This window comes from Neofelis nebulosa, chromosome 9 (assembly GCF_028018385.1).
Source record: "Neofelis nebulosa isolate mNeoNeb1 chromosome 9, mNeoNeb1.pri, whole genome shotgun sequence".
NCBI lineage: Eukaryota > Metazoa > Chordata > Mammalia > Carnivora > Felidae > Neofelis > Neofelis nebulosa.
The window spans coordinates 52,907,454-52,927,844 of record NC_080790.1 but is presented as its reverse complement, the minus strand read 5'-3'; the positions used below and the strand labels follow the sequence as shown (position 1 = coordinate 52,927,844).

The following is a 20,391-nucleotide window of genomic DNA, read 5'->3' as shown; positions in this document are numbered from 1 at the left end:
AACACTTTACTTTCCTTTACTCATTTATGGTAAAGGATACAACTCAGGGGGGCACCTGGGTGGCTCAGTTGGTTAAGCATCCAACTCTCGCTTTTGACTTAGGTCATGATTTTGCAATTTGTGAATCTGAGCCCTGCACGAAGCTCTTAGCTGGTGGTGTGGAGCCTGCTTGGGATTCTCTCTCTCTCCCTCTCCCTCTGCCCCTCCCCCTGCTCTCTCAAAATAAAGGAATAAACTTAAAAAAAAAAAGGATACAACTTAGAAATAGCCAAATTTTTTGGGGGGGAGGGAGAGAAATAGCCAATTGGAGAGATGCACACAGCAAGATGTTGGGGTGCGGGTGTTCAAGGAGCTTCTATACATTTTATGGATGTGCCACCCCCCAGAACTTCCTTGTGTTCAACCCAGAAGCTCTCTGAATCTCACTGTTCATGATTATTTATAACTCAGCCCCTCTCACCTCCCTGGGGAGCCAGGGTGGGGGTTCCAAACCTCTAATCACAGACGTGGTCTTTTTGGAACCAGTGCACATCCTGAACTATATAAGGTCCATCCTGAGTCACCTTGTTAGCATAAACTCAGGTGTACTTTAAAGGAGCTTATTATGAATGACAAAGGGCACTCCTGTCACTCAGGAAATTCCAAGGGCTTTAGGGGCTCTGTATCAAGAATGAGGAACAAAAGTCAAATATATATATGTTTTAATTTTTTTTTAAGTAGGCTTCACACCCAATACAGATCCCAACACACAGTTTGAATTCATCACCCTGAGATCAAGACCTGAGCTGAGTTCAAGACCTGAGCTAAGATCAAGAGTGGGACACTTAACCAACTGAGTCACCCAGGTGCCCCGAATATGTACACTTTTTACATAACAGAATGCGGGACACCTGGGTGACTCAGCCAGCTGAGCCTCTGACTTGATTTCTGCTCAGGTCATGATCTCACAGTTTATGGGACTGGGCCTTGCATCGGGTTCTGTGCACTGACAGAGTGGAGCCTGCTTGGGATTTTCTCTCTCTCTCTCTCTCTCTCTCTCTCTCTCTCCTTCTCTCTATACCCCTCCCGAAATTGTACTCTGTCTCTCCCTCTCAAAATTAATTAAATAAATAAATATTTAAAAAATACCAGAATAGGCCTTTATTATTTCTGTGTTAAAGAAAGGGAAACTGAGGCACAAAGAAATTAAATAACATGCTGAAAATTTAAAGCAGGAACATTTGGGGCACCTGGCTGGCTCAGTGGGTAGAACACGTGACTCATGATCTCGGGATAGTGAGTTCGAGCCCCATGTTGGGCACAGAGATTACTTAACAATAAAATATTTAAAAAAATAAAAATAAAGCAGGCACATTCATTAGCTCACCAGATTAATCTTTATTAAAAGCTGGCTTTATGGGTAATATTATCCCCATTTCAGGAAACTCAGAAAGTTTATTAACTTGCCCTTGGTTATATAGCTAGAATTCTGTGGAATTCTCCATATATTCACCCATACGTTTGTTCAAAAATATTACTGAATACCTACTATATGCTAGGTACTGTTCTAGGCACTGGGGATATATCAGAGAACAAAATAGATCAGGCACCTAGCCTCAGGCAGCTTCCATTCTGCATGAGAAAGACATAGCGTTTATTTATTTTAATGTTTATTCTTCTTTTTTGAGAGAGAGAGAGAGAGACAGAGTGTGTGCGGGGGAGGGGGAGACAGAGAGGGAGACACAGAATCTGAAGTAGGCTCCAGGCTCTGAAGTGTCAGCACAGAGCCTGACGAGGGGCTTGAACTCACAAGCTGTGAGATCATGACCTGAGACAAAGTCAGACGCTTAACCAACTGAGTCACCCAGGTGCCCTGACAAATAGCATTCAAAAGAGTGATGAGTACTATGAGGCAGATAAAATGTGATATGATAGAGACTAGGAATCTTTGACTGGGGTCATCAGGAAAGGAGATGAATGACAGTGGGCTGAGGTGTGAATGACAGGGAAGAGACAGCCAGAACAAGCGCCAGAAGAGGAGTCAAGACACAGGGTAACAACTGTGAAGACCTGGAGGTGGGAACTAGCATAGAATATTCTGGAAGTGTCTGAAGGCCAGCGTGGCTGGAGTCGAAGGGTAATAGGGAAGGTAGGCGGCAGAGCATATAGTGTTTGGAGGCCCTGATGAGGTGTCGAAGAGAGAGTGCCATGAGAGGACCAGCATTTTACAGAGCTCACTCTGGTCACCATCTGGAGAGTGGTGAATGAGTGGATGAGGTGGGGGCCACTGCCATGTTGTCTTGAACTCTGAGTGATGGTGGAGGAGAGAAGTGAACTGATCTGAGATGTCATCTAATTTGGAGATAGAACTGTTAGGACTCGTTCATCATGACTTACGTGCACAGGGCAAGGGAAAGAGAAATGGTTTGGGCTCGAACTGGTGAATGGTGAGAAGTGGTCAGTGATGCCATGTAACAGGTTGAGAAAGCTGGGGAGGAGCAGGAAGGTGGGAGAGGAATCTGGAGTTTTGTTTTGCATCAGTTCAGTTTGAGATCCAAGTGGAGATGTCAGGAAGGTATGTCAGATATTTCTCCGGGGGCTGGTGTTTCTCTGATTTTACCTAGGAGTCTTGGTCAGGGCTCTTTTGTGGGAAAGGTAAGAGATTCCTTCAAGGGTGCTCAAATAATAGAGGGACTCCTAAGGGATAGAACAGGAGGCACAATCTTGTGTAAGTCCAAGAACAGGGACCACGGTGTAGCCAGGCCTCATAGGGACCGACCGAAAGCTGAAGACCATGTTGGATCCCAGGACTTCAACATCACATGCAGCTCTCCCCCTAGTGCTCTCCTGAATATGCCCCCAACTGCTCTCCAAGTGATTGCCTCCCTCTCTGTGTCCACTTCTCTTCCTCCTGCCAACCAGCATCTTTACCCCCTTCCTGGACATCAAGAGGGTCCTAATCCAGACAGAGAAAATGAGGACTTACTCAGGACCCGTTCTCACTCCAGATCTCTTCCTTAACCACTATGTGCCCAGTTAAGTTGTCTGCATTTTTATTATTTTTTTAATGCTTATTTTTATTTTGAGAGAGAGGGGGTGGTAGAGACAGAGTGAGAGAGTGGGGGAAGGGCAGAGAGAGAGAGAGAATCCCAAGTAGGCCCCACACTGTCAGTGCATTGCTCCATGTGGGGCTCGAACTCACAAACAGTGAGATCATGACCCGAGCCGAAATCAAGAGTCAGATGCTTAACCGGAACCACCCAGGTGCCCCAAGTTGTCTGCACTTTTAATGAGAACCCCCCTTATAGGACCTGGTGCGCAGAACCATGAAGCCTTCCCTTCCCACCACTTACAAAGTTCTGCAGGATGAAGTGTCCTTCAGATATACGGACAGGGACCCAGGCAGAATGCAACTGATCTCTGGGCCTGGCCTTGCCCAGACCCCCAGGCTGTGCATTACAGGGAGGCCCTGGAGAGCAAGGAAGGGGTCTCAGAGGGATCTAGTTCTTGGACACACCAGAATAACTCCCACTCCCCACCCCAGAGTGGCATGTGCTCTTCTCCATATCTGAGAACAAGGATAGTCCCACTTAGTCTAGTTCTCCTTGTTTTTATACTTTATCACCATGCTTTGTTTCAAGGAAAACATGTGGTGCTTAATTAAAGCAGTGTTTCTCAAAGTATGGTCTGCAGACCACCTATATGTAGGACCGCTGGGGTTCTCATTAAAATACAGATTCTCGCTTAGATTCCATGCTCAGCCCCCAGGCTCCAGTCAGAGTTTCTAGGAAAGACCTGACAACCTCTATATTAACCTCTGTATAACCTCAAACTAGATTGACCACATTAACCACATTGCTTAAAAGACTTCAGTGTCTCCAGGCACTTTGCTAAATCCATGATTATAGCTCACTGAGTGATTACAACAAACCTATGAGGAGGCATGATTATAATCCCCATTTTACAGATAAGGAAACTGAGGTACAGAAAGGTTAAGGAACTTGCCCCATGCCATTCCAACTAATTAAGGAGAGAACCATAATTGACTCCAGGTTTGTCCGACCTCAGGATCTTTTCCACTATCTTGTTTGCTACTTCTACCAAAACACTTACTGTCTTGTAACACTTACTGACCTGTCCATTTCCCCCACTACTGGTGTCTGAGACCCATAGAGTTTTAGGTATTCCTGTTTTCTCAGCACCTGGCAATGCCTACACCTATTGGATGCTTGCTGTTCATGTGTTGTATGAATGACCACAGTCAGAGCAGGAAACAAGAAAAGAAGATGTGGCAGTAGAGGAAGGAAAGGTGGGAGGCTGGCCCCAGGACTCCCCTCATTCTGCTGGCATGAGGGGCTTTTTTAAGGCCGGGCTCCCAGGATCCAGGCTGAGGACAAACTGCCAAGTCCCAATACTGACAGCATCACCACTTGGCTTGGATAAGAGCAGCTCTGATTCTTCAGCAATTGTCCTCAGCCCCTTACCCATCACCTCTGCCCCAAGATGGCTTCTTCCAGAACAGCAGAATAGGCGGTATCTTCCAGATTACAAAAACCAGGGCCATCCCAGATACACAAGTGCCATTCATAGGAATGTGCCCACAGTCACAGGAAGCAGCCTCTTAGAGATTCATGCCATTTCCAAATCAACAAGGAGGCTTGGGATTTAACACCAACCATGAGCCCAAAGAGGGTGATGGATGATCTCCCAGAAAATACCTCCCTAGTCCGGGCAGCCAGTTGAAAACCATGGCTCATGGACCACGGTGTGGTCTGGCAAGGGATTAGGGGGTGAAAGGTACCAAGCATTCACTGAGTTCCAGGGGAACCAGGAGAGGGAGGAGGCAAGATGCAGCCCACAGGAAGACCACAGAAGGGCACCGAGAAGACAAGCAGAGGCCAAAGCCTCGGAAAGTGTGCTTCTGGATAGCACCCCGGCCTACCCAGCATGCAAATGAACTGGGCCTTGAAGGACCTGTACCCAGATTTAACCCTGAGAGAGGGTGACCCCTGTGGTGGAACTGAAAGCTTCCTGGAGGAGAGGAGGGATGAGCCCAGAGGCTCTGAGCCCGTCTCTCACTCCGTTTGTCCCTTGTTTGGTGAGCCTTATGAATCAGCCCTTTAGGGACTATGGGACTCATGGTAGGAGGTAGACAGGCAGGGTGCCTCTCCCCGACCTTTGCAGTTCTAGCATCTTCCATCACAGTTCACAGATTAGAATCACACACAGAACTTAAAAAAAAAAAAAAAAAAAAAAAAAAAAAAGGATACATAGGCCCCTCCCCCTAGAGATTTAGTGAGTAGGCATGTGGCATGGGCATTGGGATTTTGAAAAACATGACTCCAGATAATTTTAAAATGCAGCCCAGATTGACAAGCCCCAGTGTAGCCCATAAGGGCCCAAGACATAGGCCTGCCAGATCCCAGCCCCTGCCTCACTTCCTCTCCAGGAGCCTCCTCCTCCCAGAGCCAACCACATCCACCCTATCTTGTACCCCTGGGCTGCAGAAGGACAAGACACTTTGCAAAAGCTTTGTCATTCCTTATTGGTCACACTCCTTATTACTGCCACTCCCTTTGTTGCTGGGAGTGGGTTAATGCCACCATCCCACTGGACCCTCAGCTTCCCCAGGACAGGAATCATGACTTCTGGGCCTGTCCTCTCCCACTAGTTCAGAGCTGTGAACAGAGAAGGGAGCAATAAATGATGACTCCAATTCAGGGTGGGCCAGGCACCACGTGAGGCCCTCTACCTGGACTTCCTTATCTGATCCCTGCAACAGCCCAGGTATTTTTGTCCCCATTTTTGAGATGAGAAACTGAGGCTGGGGAGTTCGTGGGGTGGTGCCTAGGTCCTAAAAGGGTGGCTGCTCACCGGGGCAGAGAAGCCAGGGGGGCTTCCCGGCAGGGGAGGGAATGCAACCACACGCAGAGCCACTTTCCCAAGGATCTGGTGGGAGGAGCAATTGAGTTCCGGGAGTGACAAACATAGAGGGTTTTCTTCTTTCCAAACGCTTCCTTCAACCATATTTGGCCGCCTGTCCCTTGGCCTTCCCTTACTGCTATTTCCTTCAAATGTCACCTCTTCAGAGAGGCTATGTTTGCCACGCATTAATAAGCTAGTCCCCTCCCCGGCCATTCCCCTCTTTATCCTGCAGACTTTTTCCAAACCAGTGCCCCTCAAAGGGTGGTTCTTGGGCTGCTGTGCACCCCGTTCTGTCCCCAGCAAACTCTTATCTGTCTAGGACAGGTTAAGTGCAGAGATGGAAGTAAGTGTAATCCATTTTCATTGTATTTGACAAAAACATTGGTCCACAACAGACTGGAAAACTTTAAAAAGTGGTTCCTCGGCACAAATAATTGGAGAGGTGCTGCTCAAAGCACTCAGAGCCACCTGACAGTCACGGCTGTTTGTTTTCATTTCCTGTGCACCATCCGCCTCCGTGTCTGTGCCGTCCCCTCCACACCAAGGATTCCCTATACTCTCGTCACTGCTGATTCCTCGAGTCTAGAGCAGCACCCAGCAGGCAGCAGGCACTAGAGGGCGAGGGTCCCTTACTGGTTCACCCAGAGCAGGCTGGTGTGGAGAGACCTTAATGACACTCTGAATACTCTTCTTCCCCCTTTCACTCCGCCCTTACTCCCCCCACTCTCTGTCCCCTTGCCCTCCACGCTCTTCCTCTTCTTTTCTCCTCCCACCTGTCCCCACTTTGCTTTGCCTGTCCCCTCTCCCTTCCCGACACCCCTCCCTGTCCTCCACCCCAAGGTGAAGGTCTGGTTCCAGAACCGCCGCACCAAACAGAAGAAAGACCAGAGCAGAGACCTGGAGAAGCGGGCGTCCTCCTCGGCCTCCGAGGCCTTTGCCACATCCAACATCCTGCGGCTGCTGGAGCAGGGCCGGCTGCTGTCTGTGCCTAGGGCCCCCGGCCTACTGGCGCTGACCCCTGGCCCACTGGGCCTGCCTGCCAGCCACAGGGGCACCTCACTGGGTGACCCCAGGAACTCCTCCCCGTGCCTCAACCCACTGACCTCAGCGTCCGCGTCCCCGCCCCTGCCACCCCCTCCACCGGCCCTCTGCTTTTCCACTGCCCCACTCCTGGACCTGTCTGCCTGCTATGAACTGGGCTCCTCGGCCTTCGCGCCCTACAGCAGGCTAGAACGGAGAGTGGGCAGCCCCAGCGGCAGCAGCGGTGACAAGAAAGCCAACATTTAAGCCTCCACCTCCCTGCGACACCGAGTCCCCAAGCACGGCACCACCCCTGCCTCCCCTGCCCCATGGACTGCCCTGAGCAGGCTCCCAGAGAGGCGGGCAGCCTCACATCTGGCCCCACCTGCCTTTCAACTCAGAGACTGTTGCCAGAAGGCCTTGGTCCCGCAGCTTGTGTGTGCGAGTGCAGTGTGCGTGTGTGTGCCTCTCACTGAAATAAAAGGAAACAATGACAAGAAGGGAAACAGAGTCTCCACAGCACCACCACTGCCCCCCGATCCCATCCCTCCCTCTCCTCACCGGGAAGGAAAATGGGCTGAGCCAGGAGGCCTCTAATGGGAGGGAGCAAAAACTGAGCCACGTTCACAGTTACAGGGGATGGGGTACCACACTCCTACTCCCAATTAGAGCTTCTGCCTGGGCATTGCAAAGCCCATGATAGCCACATGGACGCTTCTGCTGGTTAAGCATTGCTCTTTGCAAGCTCCTCTTCGAAACATAAAAATATTTGAAAGGTAGGAATGTCAAATTCTTCAAGAGGGTAGACAATGACAGGTGCCTGGGTGGCTCAGTTGGTTAGGCCAGGCTGTTAAGTAACTCCTGGTTTCGGCTCAGGTCATGATCTCATGGTTCAAGAGGTCCAGCCCCACACTGGGTACCCTCCCCCTCACCCCAACAGCATGGAGCCTGCCTGGGATTCTCTCTCTCCCTCTCTCTCTGCCCCTCCCTGGGCTTGCTTGCGTTCTCTCTCTCTCTCTCTCTCTCTCTCTCTCTCTCTCTCTCTCTCTCTAAGTAAATTAAAAAAAAAGGGGGGGGGCGCCTGGGTGGCTCAGTCAGTTGAGCGACCAGCTTCGGCTCAAGTCACGATCTCACGGTTTGTGAGTTCAAGCCCCACGTCGGGCTCTGTGCTGATGGCTCAGAGCCTGGAGCCTGCTTCTGATTCTGTGTCTCCCTCTCTCTCTGTCCCTCCCCCACTCATGCTCTGTCTCTTTCTGTCTCAGAAATAAATAAACATTAAAAAAAAAAAAGGAGGGTAGACAATGAAAGGTGAGATCAGGATCTAGAAGAGAGCCAGAGAATGGATATAAGAGGTAAATCCAGGCAAGATCCCACATGCCTAAGAGGGCATGCTCATCACAATCCCCACAACACAAAGCACTTTTTTTTTTAAAACGTGGTTTTTTTCCCTCAAGTAAGACACTTGTATTTAACTTTTTGTTTTGCAATGACCGTGGATTTACGAGAGGTTACAAAGATACTTCAGAGAATTCCTTGTACCCTCCACCCAGTTTCCCCCAATGGTTACATCTTCCATAACCAAAGTGTAATATCAAAACCAGGAAATTGACATTGGCACTGTGTGTGTGAGTGTGTGTGTGTGTGTGTGTGTGTGTGTGTAGTTCCCTGTCATTTTGGCCCCTGTGTAAGATCTGTGGAACCGCCACTGCGATCAAGATGTAGCACTGCCTATTACCACAAAGCTCTCCCCTTCATAGTCACCCCTGACCCACGAGACTTCTTTGAAAGAATGGAAATCGTGAGAGAGGGCCCAGGGACCAGAAATGGGTCCTCAAATCAGAGGCCAGAGGTGAGATTTCAACTCCATTCCGGGAAAAAAGGTGGGCACAGTCTGTTCCAGTCTGCTCTTGGAAACACGTTTGGTTTCAGATTGGCTGTCCTTAGTCACCCAGACAGGGATCCCCAGACAACTGTGCTTCCTCCCTTCCCTCTGCATTGGCAGTATAGTTTGGGGAGGTGCTTAGAAATGCCAGGACATCCTGAGTCTGGAATAAAACATGGGGTGACCAGGGCAGACCTTGGGTTCAGCCAGCCCCTAGTGTCTACCTTGCCTTGTCCAGCAGACCTGTGCCACACACAACTCCTTTAGCCACTCACACAAAGAGGGTTCCTCCATTTGTACTCTCTGTTCTGGGCTGAAAAATGTCAGCACAGACCTGCCCCATGAGACCGTACAGGTGAAATATAAAGAGGTAAGACAGAGTCCTCTGCCCAGATGGAGAGAGACCTGCCCTGCTTCCCTGGGAGTTCTGGATACTGTGAGAGAGAAAGGGTTAAAGAAACCCAAGTCTGATGCAGGAGACAAACTCAGTTCTTTGGGGGCTCAGAGCCTAGCAGCAGTGACAAGAGAGAATTCTCCAAAAGGGCATGACAAAGGAAAGACACCACATATGTGGTGAATCAGGAGTGCTGAGAAGGCTTCCTGTAGGAGGTGGCACTGAAGTTGGCACAAGAATGATCCTCTATAGATGTTCAAAAAAAAAGGTGACGATTGAATTGTGCAGGGGAAGAAGTATGTAGGTATGGTTAGGGCAAGGGGTACAGGGTGAGGGCAGGTCAGGGGGAGGGCGGGGCCGTAAGGAAAAGATGTGGAGAGAGGGCAGCCTGCCAGAAACTGCATGTGGTGGGGAGAACAGGATGAGATGTGGCCTGTGAGAGTGCCTGAGGTTCCAGGGGGAGGAGCTGAGTTCACACCAGCACCTCCCAGATCTGGAAGAGCTCCAGGGCCAGAGGCTGGTTTCCCTGTTTACAGTCAACTCCTGCAGGAGAGGAGGGGTGAGGGGAGGGGTGGCCACAGGGGCAGTCTGGTAAGCTCACTCCGGATCCAGCTGGGCCCGAAGTGTTGCACTCACCACCAGCAGGCTCAGGCACTCGGGTCCTGGCCTGCCACCTCGCCATGGCCACGAAGGCAGACGGTAGGCCCGGGGGGCTCCCCAGTGGTGGCTGTGACCTGGGCATAGCCCAAGAGCACATGCAAGCGGTCACCCGAAACTACAACACCCACCCCCGTGTCAGTGAGTACAAATCCCCAGAGGGTGAGGTTGGGGTGGGCTGCTGGGTCCCCAGACTCTGCTTCTCAGGCTCAGGGAAAGGGGAGGACCGAGACTGAGGAAGACCAAGGGGGCTCTTGGTCCAGCAGAGTGATGTGGTGGACTGCCTGGACGAGGAGTGATCTCTGCAGATGGAGGGATGGGGTCCCCAGCCCAGGCTACCCCAGAGGAGAGGGCAGGGGTGTCCTTGCAGGAACCTCTCGGTCATCACCCTTATCCTGCGCTGAGACCCCAAGTTCAGAGAGAGCTCCCAATGGGCCCAAGTGTGTGTTTGTGATGCACGCTCCTGTGTGAATATGTGCGTGTTTGGAGTACGAGCATGTGTACCAGAACATTCAGCATGAGGAAATGTATGATCAAGTGTTCTTAGGGAATATGTGTGGCAAGGCCAAGTATGTGCATTTTCAGGATGGAGAAATACATAACACTGTGTGTGTCACGTCAGTGGGCACATGTCATGTGTGCCTTACACGTGTCTGTGTGTATAATGCAGGGGAAGGATGTGTGTGCTCCCCCACTCGGGTGCGGATATGTGTAAATATGTGTGTAACAGCTTGCATGTGTGTATGACCAGAGTGAGGAAATGTGACAGTATATGTGCATGCTTTTACACTCAGACTGAGGGGGAATGTGTGTGTATGTGCATGAGTGTGCGTGCTCATAGGAACAACATGGGTATGCGGTCAGGTGATGTCTTATGTCTGTGTATGTACAGTTGGGGGAGGGTGAGTGCCTGGCATGGCCATGGGTGCTGGATTATTTACCCTTGTAGGCTTCCTAGGTGTGCCCAGATGTCTGGGGCACAGAAAGTGGTGAGGTTCTGAGGACCAGAGGGAGAGCCCCCTCCATCTGTCCTTGCCAAGGTCATTCTCCAATTCTCAGATTCTCAGACAGCCCTACACTGGAGTAAACTGGCCTGGCCAGCACCAGCCAAGCAGAGCCAGAGGCTCTTAACAGGGTGTGTATGGAGAGAAGCTGGCCCTCTCTAGTTACCTAGGCCATAGTGGGAGTGACCTGACAGGGCAGCTGCACGAGCTGGGTCTGCATTGAATGGAGTTGGCACCCACCCAGAACAGAGCAAGTACAGAGAGGGCAGGTCAGGGGTGCTTAGGAGCAGAGCAGGGCGTGAGCAGGCACCTCCAGAGGCCTGAGGCAGGCACTGAGGGGTGGAGTACATTCCAGCAAGGAGAAACTGAGTGACACTGGATGTACCAAGGAGGCCCTGCAGGCCCTACGTCTTGGAGGTATGGGGGAGGGCAGAGATCCAGATTCTCCCCTGGGGCAAAGCAGGGGTCATGAAGGCCCAGAAATTTGCAGTGACTGGAGGCCCCCTGGAGTCCAGAGCTCAGGCCTGGAGACCTGAGCCCAGTTGTCTCAAGTTGTCTAACTCTCATCCAGACCCAAGTGATGGCCCACCCCTGCGGGACCCTCCCCCACCATCACTCCCTGCAGTGTGCCCTCCCAGGGACCCTGTGGGTGCAACCTCACCCCAGGGCCTCCTGCAGCCAGTTCCCTCCAGCCACGACCTTATTTAGAGTCAACAAGCCCTGGAGATTTGACCCAGGCTGGAACCCAGGGGTGTCAGCGCCCCCATGCCTGCTTGTGTGTCACTCCATGTGGCCCCCACCCGGGTGAATGTGTCACACCCAACAGCTGACCCAGAGACCAGGGTCTGCAGAGGGGGAGCCCCTCCACCACGACTCTGCTCCCTGTGTTAAAGATGTTCCCGCAGTGACAAAGGCTACCTGTGCTTTTGCTGCATACTAGTGTCCTCACAGGGCACCCCCAGGGGCCAGCCCCAGCCTGACAGCCTCCACCCCTCGGAGCATACTGAGTTCCTCAGGGTGCTTCTGCACCCACAGCCTTCTCTGTTCCCACCTTCCGCCTCTGGGGCCTGAGGGGTTTCCTCTCTGAGGGGTGAGGACCAAAACCTAGAGCTGCTACCCTCAGTTGGTTGGAGGCAGGACTCCTGCCCTGGCCTCCTACCTGAGCACTGTATGGGCTCTGGGCAGGAGAACTTTATGCAGAGACAGAAAGAGCCCAGGAGGAGAGCTGGGGATCCCAGAGGGACAGGGGATGGGGCAGCTGGCTCCCAACTCCAGGGCTTCCTCAGCCAGAGATGGGGTGAGTCCAATAGAAGGCTTCCTAGAGGAGGAAGTGAACCAAACAGGCCTGAGGCATTAAGGGTGATTTCACTGCAGTGGCTGAGGGAATGGGCCAGAAGGGAGGGGGCAGGGTAGAATAAAGTGGGGAGTGAACCCTAGCAATATCCACCCTGGGCAGAAAGGAACTCCTTCTCCTCCTTCAGAGCTAGAACTCTCTCCCTGAGGGGAGGCGGCAGCTTGGGGCTTCATCCATTGTGTGGGGCAAAAGATGCTAGGTGAGGTGGGAGGGAAGGGGGGAGGGGAGTAGTGCGCAGCACAAGCAAAGGACGGATGTCAGGCTGTCAGCCCTGCTGGAGGGACAGAGCCTGGTCAGATGATCACCCAGAGGCTGGAATGCCAAACCACTGAGGCAGGCTTTGCCGCCTGCCTCAGTTTCCTCAACTGAGAGGCCAGGAAGGTCACACTGAGTTTCACCGGGCAGGGTCTTGGGCTGATTCTAAGAAGCCTGGTCTTCCAGCCCCTGCCCTCCCTCCCCTAATCCCTCTAGAGGGGATCAGGGAGGAGGTGCGGGACCTACTGCCCCGGGCTTGCCCCCACCCCCACCTCACGCATGGGCGCCTGGCTCAGCCGGCTCCCAGGACGCTGCAGGTGTGGCTGGGCAGGCCCTAATTAGTGGGCTGCATGGAGCCCCGCTGAGCCTTTGACCGGGAAGGCAGTGGGGAGATGGGGGCAGGGAGGGGCTCCAGGCCTGTGGCCCTAAGTGCAACCCAAAGTGTCAGCTGGGACAATGGAGCAGGGGAGGGGGCAGAGCAGAGGGAGGGAGTGTCTGCAAAGTCTCAGGAAGGCCTATTGAGGGAGTGCCCCTCAGAGGTCTTCTGGGCCAGCCCACTGCCTCCAGCGCTACCCCCACCTTTCACCTCTCCAGGGTTGAAGGGTATGTCCCAAGGTTGGGGGAGTGCCACAGGATGCAGACTGATTTGTGGTGTGCCCCAGGAGAAATCAGCCAACTTCTAGGCCTTAATTTGCCACTGCATGCAATGGACACAATCAGTTGGGGGTGAATGCAAACAAAAGGCCTGGCTTCATGTCAAGGACACTTTTGTTGCTTAGCCACCACCTTGGCAGTGTCCAAACTAGACAGCCTCTAAGAAAAGATATGGTCTAGTCTGACTGGGGAGGCACAGAGTTCTAGTCTGAGGGGAGAGACATGATCCATCTCATTAAGGACTGACAAGCTGGAGAACAGGATGCCTTCTACAGTGGCATGGCTGAGGGCTGTGGCACTTCAGTGGGGAGCAGAGCCAGTGGCTGTCGGAGTCAGTTAAGGGCAGGGCACTGAAGGACGTCAAAAGTCGGGTGATAAACAGAAACGGCCACAGTGGAGTATCTGCAGTGAAAGGTCTAGGCTGTGGAGTGATGGACTCCTCCAGCAAGCATTTGGGAAGTCTACTAGAGCTAGGCCCTAGGGCTCTGGAAATCCAGAAAGGCAGCTTATAGCTGAGGCTGGTGGGATAAGGTAGAGGCTTACAGACCACACGCTGGGCACCCAGCCCAAGGGCCCGGCCAGCAAGCAGCACTTCGTCCTGGCCCCTTGGCTACTCCCTGCCACTCACTGCTGCCCTCCCAAGGTAGAGTTATTGGATGTCCAGGTTAACAGGCTTCCCTCGACAGTAGCTGTGAAATGTAGGGAACCGCTGTGAAGGAAGAGAGGAAGTTGAAAGACCCGTCTCCTAGGTAGAACTGGAAAGTGTTCCCTGGGGCTTTCTGGACCTTGGGCTCCTTCCCCTCCCACACTCTCACCTCCCATCCAGCCTACCCACTCTGCATCTTGCTTCTGCCGTCTCAGCCCTTTTGGCTGGTCTGGTATTTTCTCTATAGCGCCAGCAAGAGGCTTGTCCCAGTGCTTTTTAAAATGAGGCTCTGATCCAGTGTACCTGGTCCTGTGGGGTAGCCTAGAGAGAAACCAGGTTGGAGAGTGCAAGGAGAGGGTGGAAGGTGGAGAAAGGAAGTCAGCAATGGAGCCCGACTTGCCAGAAGTTGGGCTGTGAAGGGCAGCAGCTTTGGAAGGACTGGGGCAGAGGGAGGGTTTTAAGATGGGAGATACCAGAGTTGCATGATGGAAGGGGCACAGAGAAGGAGGCACTGGCCTTCGGCCCTAGGGAGTAGTCATCTCTGGGGTCTGGGCCTCAGGACCAGGAGAGGCTGGCCTAGAGGGAAGGTTGGATACCTCCTCTATGGGAACTCGGAGGAAGCTGAAGGAGTTCCCCTGCTCCAGGCCCAAGCCCTAGAAGAATGGATCTTCTGGCGCCTCTTGTTCTTGAGTTTTCCTAACAGTCCATAAGCTCAGAAGAGCCTTGCAAATATCCCCGCAAGGATCACCTTGCCCAGTCATCATCCTAGCCCATGCCCTGGTGAAAGGAATGCAGATCAGACAAAAACAGGGGGATGATCACTGAGCCCCATACTGGGGAAGGTGTGAGCTGGGGGCATTTAGTTTCCCTTGGTGTGGGGTGACTTGGCACCAGACTTGTATGAAAGCATGAGGGCTGGAAGCCAATGTGGTTTGACGGGAAGCAAGAGGTGGGGTCCCAGCCCCAGCTCTGCCACAAGCATGTTGGGTGACCCTGGCGTAGGTTTTCACCCTTCTGGACCCCATTCTCCTCCCCTTTTGAAAAGAGGCTTAGACCACTCTCTTCCCTTTGATGTCCTTCCAGTGAGTGACTCAGTGACCTTACGGACACTCTGGCCATCCTGCCATGCCACAGTCTCCGTGGTCTCATTCATGCTTCACAGGGATCCCAGGGAAGAGCTATGTCTCCCAGGTTGTAGTTGAGGGAGAGTCCCAGGATCTCTCAGCCAGCCCCTAGCAGAACCAAGATAGGCTTTCTGTCTGCCAGTCCATGGCTTTCCTATTGGGGTCCCCAACACTGGAGTTTGGGGCTCCCCAACACTGGAGTTAGAGGCTCCCTGTAAGCTGAGCTCATTTCCCCATTTGTGGATCTCTCCAGCCACTAGGGCTGGGACATTCTACTTCTTCCTCTTTCCTTGTCACTCTCTCCCCTCTCCCACAGGCACCCAGGGAGCCCAGGTTGTCCAGGCAGGAACTCTGGCTGGTTTTTCTCACCCATGCATGCACCAGCCCCCACCCCTCACACACCCAGACATGCGCACATGCACTATGCTCAATGAGTGTCAGGTGATGGAGGGAAGTGTGGTCCTGGTGGGGGGCAGGGAGGGCAATTCTCTACCCATTTCTAGCTGGGGACCAGAAGCTTTTGGAAAATGTTGTGGGTCAGAGATGTAAGATGGGGGCTGAGGCCAGAGGGGAAGCAGCTTCAAGATAAGAAAGACCTCTTCATAGTTGAGAGGGGAGGGGAGGATTCTGAAGGGCCTCTGCCCTTGCCCTGGCCCTCCCCCCAGCCTCCTGCAGGTGTCCAAGCCAGCAGGGAGCCCTGCGGGCAGGGGCATGACCCTTACAGCAATGGTGGCTGGCCCTGTCACAGCTAATGACCCTGACAGCCCAGACTGGGAAGGGGGTGGGGGTGGTGCATACAGGGAGAGAAAGCAGAAGATGCTTCTGTTTGTGTGTGTGTGTGTGTGTGTGTGTGTGTGTGTGTGTGTGTCTGGGTGTGTGTCTGGGTGTGAGACCTCACCTACCTCCACTCCTCCCCCAGCCTACAGGACAGTGTGCAGCGTCAATGGGCCCTTGGTGGTGCTGGACCAGGTCAAGGTAAGATTCTTCCATATCTTCCCAGGCACCAAGGCCAAATCCCAGGGCTCCCCAGCCCCGGGTGCAGATCTCTTCTAAATTGCCCTACCTCTAGCTGTCCGCCATGGGCCCATCTGTCCCTTCTAATTCCCTGTCCCCCATCCCACACTCTTCCTCCCCAGCTGTCTCCCCCACCACCCTGGGTTTCCCTTCCTGCCTTTTCAGTGTCCCCCTCTGCCCACTCTGGGCCCTCAGAGACCACTCTTTACTGCCAAGGGCCTGGGGGATCTGGGCTATTGTGCCTCTTTCTACAACGGTGGAATGGTTGTACTGAACTTCCTCACAAAGCTGGACTCTTCCACCTGCTGCTCCTGTGGGTCTTCTTTTAAAAGGAAGAGAAGGCAGAAGAGCCATGCCAGCTAACTTTTCTCCAGAGCTCAAGGTTTTCAGAGGCTTTTGGACTATCTTAGCCTGGGAACCAGCAGCGCGGGTGGGAAGTGAAGCGGGCCTCACGGAAGGAGATGGGATGTGGGCTCCTTTGTGTCCCCTGGGGCACCGCAGGACCAGGGCAGACTGACGGCATTTTGAGTTTGGGGTTGGGGATTCTTAAGGCATAAAGGGCCCTGCAAAGGTGCCAGATCACTCTGCTGTCCCCCTTCCACCCAACAGTTCCACCTCTCAGGCTCCCGCCAGACACCACCCTCCCCAGCCTGGAAATCTGGGGCCACCCTTGATCCCTCCCTTCCTGGACCCCATCTGTCAGTATCAGTGATCTATCAGCAACCTCCTACCCCACTGCTCCCTGATTATAGCCACGGTCTCTGGATCCCCAGCCTGGTGCCCTGCCATCCTCCATGCTGCCCCCCTGCAGCATTGACCCCTTTGCTCCCCTGCTTCAAACTCACCTAGCACGCACAGCACCTTCACCTTATAGGCCCCATGTTCTGTAAGGGTCCCTCCACACTTTTCCACTCTCATGACGCATCCTCTCCTTCCCCGATGCCCACTGTGCCACTACTTGGAAACCCACCCTGCCTCTGCACGGAGCTGCCTTTTGATGTCTCTAGGCCTTTGCTCCTACTTTTCCCTCTGCCTCTCCAACTACCTTTCCTCCATACCCTTTCTTCCTCTGACTCCTCCCCAAGGCTAGCTGAGAGGTCACTTCTTCTGGGAGTTTCACCCAGGCCCCTGGACAATGAGCCTGTCCCTCCTCTCCCTCTTCTGTACTGTCTTGTTGGCAGCATCCATCAAGGCATCGATCGGATCACCACCTGGCCACATGTCTCCTCCCTGCCCCCACAATGTCTCTCCTATTGGATATTACTCTTGAGCCCCCAGAGTCCCATACCACACTTTTACTGAACACCCAGTCCATTGTAGGTGTTCAGTTTGTTCAGAGGAAGGGTGAGTAAGTGAATAAGATGAATGAATGAGTAAGTGTTAGAATGACTAAACCAGACCCTCTTGTTTCTGGAAACCAGATCCCAAGTTCATAGAGACCTTACTGTCTGACCCACTAGTGCTGGGGATGCCCTGGGAGGAAATGTGATGGAGTGGTTATGCATGTATGCACGGGGCTCACAAGGTCTGATTCAGACCTCTTCTGTTTTCACCTCAGCTCCATCTAGCTACCTCCTACTAGCTACCTGACAACCCTAGATTGGCAGCATCAGCACAGAACTTGTTAGAAATACAGGTTCTGGGGCTCCTACCCCGGACCAACAGAATCAGGAACTCTAGAGAGCTGGGGAGATACAGAAGTCAGACTTTAAAAGCCCTCCAGGTGATGTGATGCTTCCCGAAGTTTGAGAAGCAGCTGTTTAGGTTTTCAAATCCTAGTTTCCTCATCTAATATAGAAGAGAGTTGTTGTGAGGATCAAATCAGATAAATGTATTTTTACTATTCCTCCTTGAGAACAGCTAGCGTTAGCTCTGCCTGGAAGACAGAAATGCTAATATGCTGGAGTAAACAGCTGGTGCCATCTGCCGCCCCCGCTCATAGTATGGAGAGTCAGTACCTATGACATCCACTTTCCCAACTATAAAATGGGGCTAGACTGGGAAATGAGATAGACCCCCAGACCCATGGTTCTGCGATTATTGGATGCATCTCTCTCATAGAACAGAATAACTGGGTGATGGAGATACCCAGGGAACCCTGGACTTGCAGAGGGCAGGAAAAGAAGCAGTAACGTGTAGTCTCTTAAGTTCAAGAGGCGGAGAAGACAGCTTTCCATACTCCTCTCTGCGGCCCCACATCCCTATCCCCAGTCTAGAGTTGCTAGGGTAAAATACCCCAATTCATCCTCTACAGCGCCACCTTCTGCCCAAATTGAATCATACCCGCAATTAGGCCTCCCACTTCCATCCTTCCGAAATGGAAAAATTCTTGGGGGGAAACTTTTGTGTAGATCAGAGGTTCTGAGCCCAGGCAATAAGGGACTCGAAATCGTATGCAAACCTTTGAAGCTGGGTATTCGTGTGTCTGTACATTTTTCTAGGGACAGTTTCCATGATTCCATCTGATTTTTGGAGGTCTGAGTGTAGAGCATAAAATGTTAAAGCCTAAACCCTTGAGTGTAGAGTGTAAAAATGACTCCTCCAGATTATTAAACATCCCCAATATGACAAACAATTACACAGGAGTTTCACAGGCATTAAAGAGGAGTCTGGTTAGCTGACGTCCACCTGCCTGGGATATATTAGAGAGATTTCACTTGAGCAGTGGTTTTTAAACTAGAGCATGCATGAGAATCCCCTGGAAGAACCCAAAGTTCTGATTCATCAGTCTGAGGTTGGGGCCCAGGAATCTGCATTTCTGACAAGCTCCCAAGCTGCTGCTGCTGCTGCTGCTCGCCTGGGGCCCACACTTGAAGATCCCCTACTCTACAAGATCTTCTGACTGCCATATTTTGAGAAACAGCAGTCCTTACTGAGACTTGGAGAAAGCTCTCCCCTTATCCACCAGACTTGGCTCTAAGTGTCTGTGGCCACTTCCAAACTTTTAAAAGAAAAAGCTTTCAGAAGTATGTGTATCAGCTCTGAAGACAGTTTCCGAAGAGGGGCTCCAAATTGCCCTGAGCATTGGCAGAAAGAGAGGCCTTGGAGGCCAGGGCTTCCCTGTGCAAGTCCTGCCAGGCTTGCCAAGAACTTCCCAGTCCTCTGAGTGTGTAGAGCAGCTCCCCTCTGCTCTCCCCCCCCCCCCCCCCCCTGCCTGGCTGAGAACTCAGTGAAGCACAGAAGGTTGTACTGAACCATCCCCACCCTCTGCGGTCCTCCTAGTAACCAAGAATGCGAGGTGAGAGGATCAGGCTCTGAAATGGGGCTCCTTTGAGTATAAACTCATTGTTGCATCCTGGAATTCTCCCCCTGCACTCCCTGTCCCAACTGGCTATGGGCATCCCTGCCCCAAATAACTCACGCACGCACACACAGAGCCTAGTATTCTCTTCCTAAAGGATTCCAAACTATACACCCTCCATGACTGGGTGTGATGGTTCTGGCAGTTCTTTCAGGCATCTGACTGTAATCTCTCTGCTATTTAAAGTTCATTTCCTCTGATTTCACCTCTCAGGGACACACAGGGCGCCACCTCCTCCACTCTCCTTTCCTTCCGCCCTCCGTCCCCTACATAAACCCACATGAAAAATGATGGCTTTTTATCACCCGGCTGCCTGGTTTCTATTGGGCCCATGGCCTGATTTCTTTGGGGCCCAACCTGGCCTGTGCTCTGTCCAGCAGTTTTCCTCCTGAGGTCAACAGCCCACCATGCAATGAGGCCAGTGGCTGCGTCAGGTGGACAGGCCTACAGAGCGGCAGAGGAATGCCCCGACTTTTTTAAAACTTCTTTCCGCGGGGGCCTTCCGGCCCTTGCTCTTGGGCCCCCTCTTGTGGTTGATGAGCCAAAGACCGCTAGACGTGAGCTGCCCCGCCGACCTCAGCGCATTCCTCCTGGGGGGAGCCCAGCTCTCTCAGCAACCCCACTCAGAGGGGCTGGTTTAGGGGGCAACGGAGGTCGCCTTCCTGGCATCCTTTTCACAGGACAAGGAGGGACCCAAGCCGGAGCTTCCTCCAGTGACTTGTCAGAACTGCAAACCCTCCTGTCTCAGGTTTGACGCCCCCCCCCCCCCCAGGGATGCACCCTGTCACACCCCACTGGGAAATTGAGTCATAAGCCCCTCCTCCCAGACACTTAAGGTCACTATTTTGGGTAGAGCGGGGATTTAGTGATAGTAATGATGGTGGTAACCAGTCGCACTGTACTTGAACATCCCAAATTTTTATCACATTTTAATTACCAAAAAAAAACCAAATTCTCCTTATTACTAGTGAAACAAAAGACACGCAAATTTAACTATTTGTCCCTAACCTCCTTCCTCCCAGCCTCTTGAGACAGCCACTATAAAGATCCTGCTGTAAAGGGGCAAATAGATAGTATGTTAGAGGTTTACATTGGTGTTAGTCTCTTAAAACATATCAAGGATTCCCTCCATGTCAGTAGTTGCCCATTTTATTCATTCTTCTCAAGAGCAACATAGTAGGC

General features: G+C 52.3%; 2 protein-coding genes across 2 annotated transcripts in view; both read left to right on the top strand.

The window, feature by feature from the left end:
• Positions 1-7,927, top strand: part of VAX2 (ventral anterior homeobox 2) — a 29,174-nt gene extending 21,247 nt beyond the window's left edge. The window contains exon 3 of the mRNA XM_058683769.1: positions 6,745-7,927. Coding sequence (XP_058539752.1) covers positions 6,745-7,191 — 447 coding nt within the window. The 3' untranslated portion in view covers positions 7,192-7,927. The remainder of the gene's footprint in view (positions 1-6,744) is intronic.
• A 1,827-nt stretch (positions 7,928-9,754) lies between these two features.
• Positions 9,755-20,391, top strand: part of ATP6V1B1 (ATPase H+ transporting V1 subunit B1) — a 28,552-nt gene continuing 17,915 nt past the window's right edge. The window contains exons 1-2 of the mRNA XM_058683760.1: positions 9,755-9,998; positions 15,814-15,869. Of these exons, the coding sequence (XP_058539743.1) occupies positions 9,881-9,998; positions 15,814-15,869 (174 nt within the window). The 5' untranslated portion in view covers positions 9,755-9,880. The remainder of the gene's footprint in view (positions 9,999-15,813; positions 15,870-20,391) is intronic.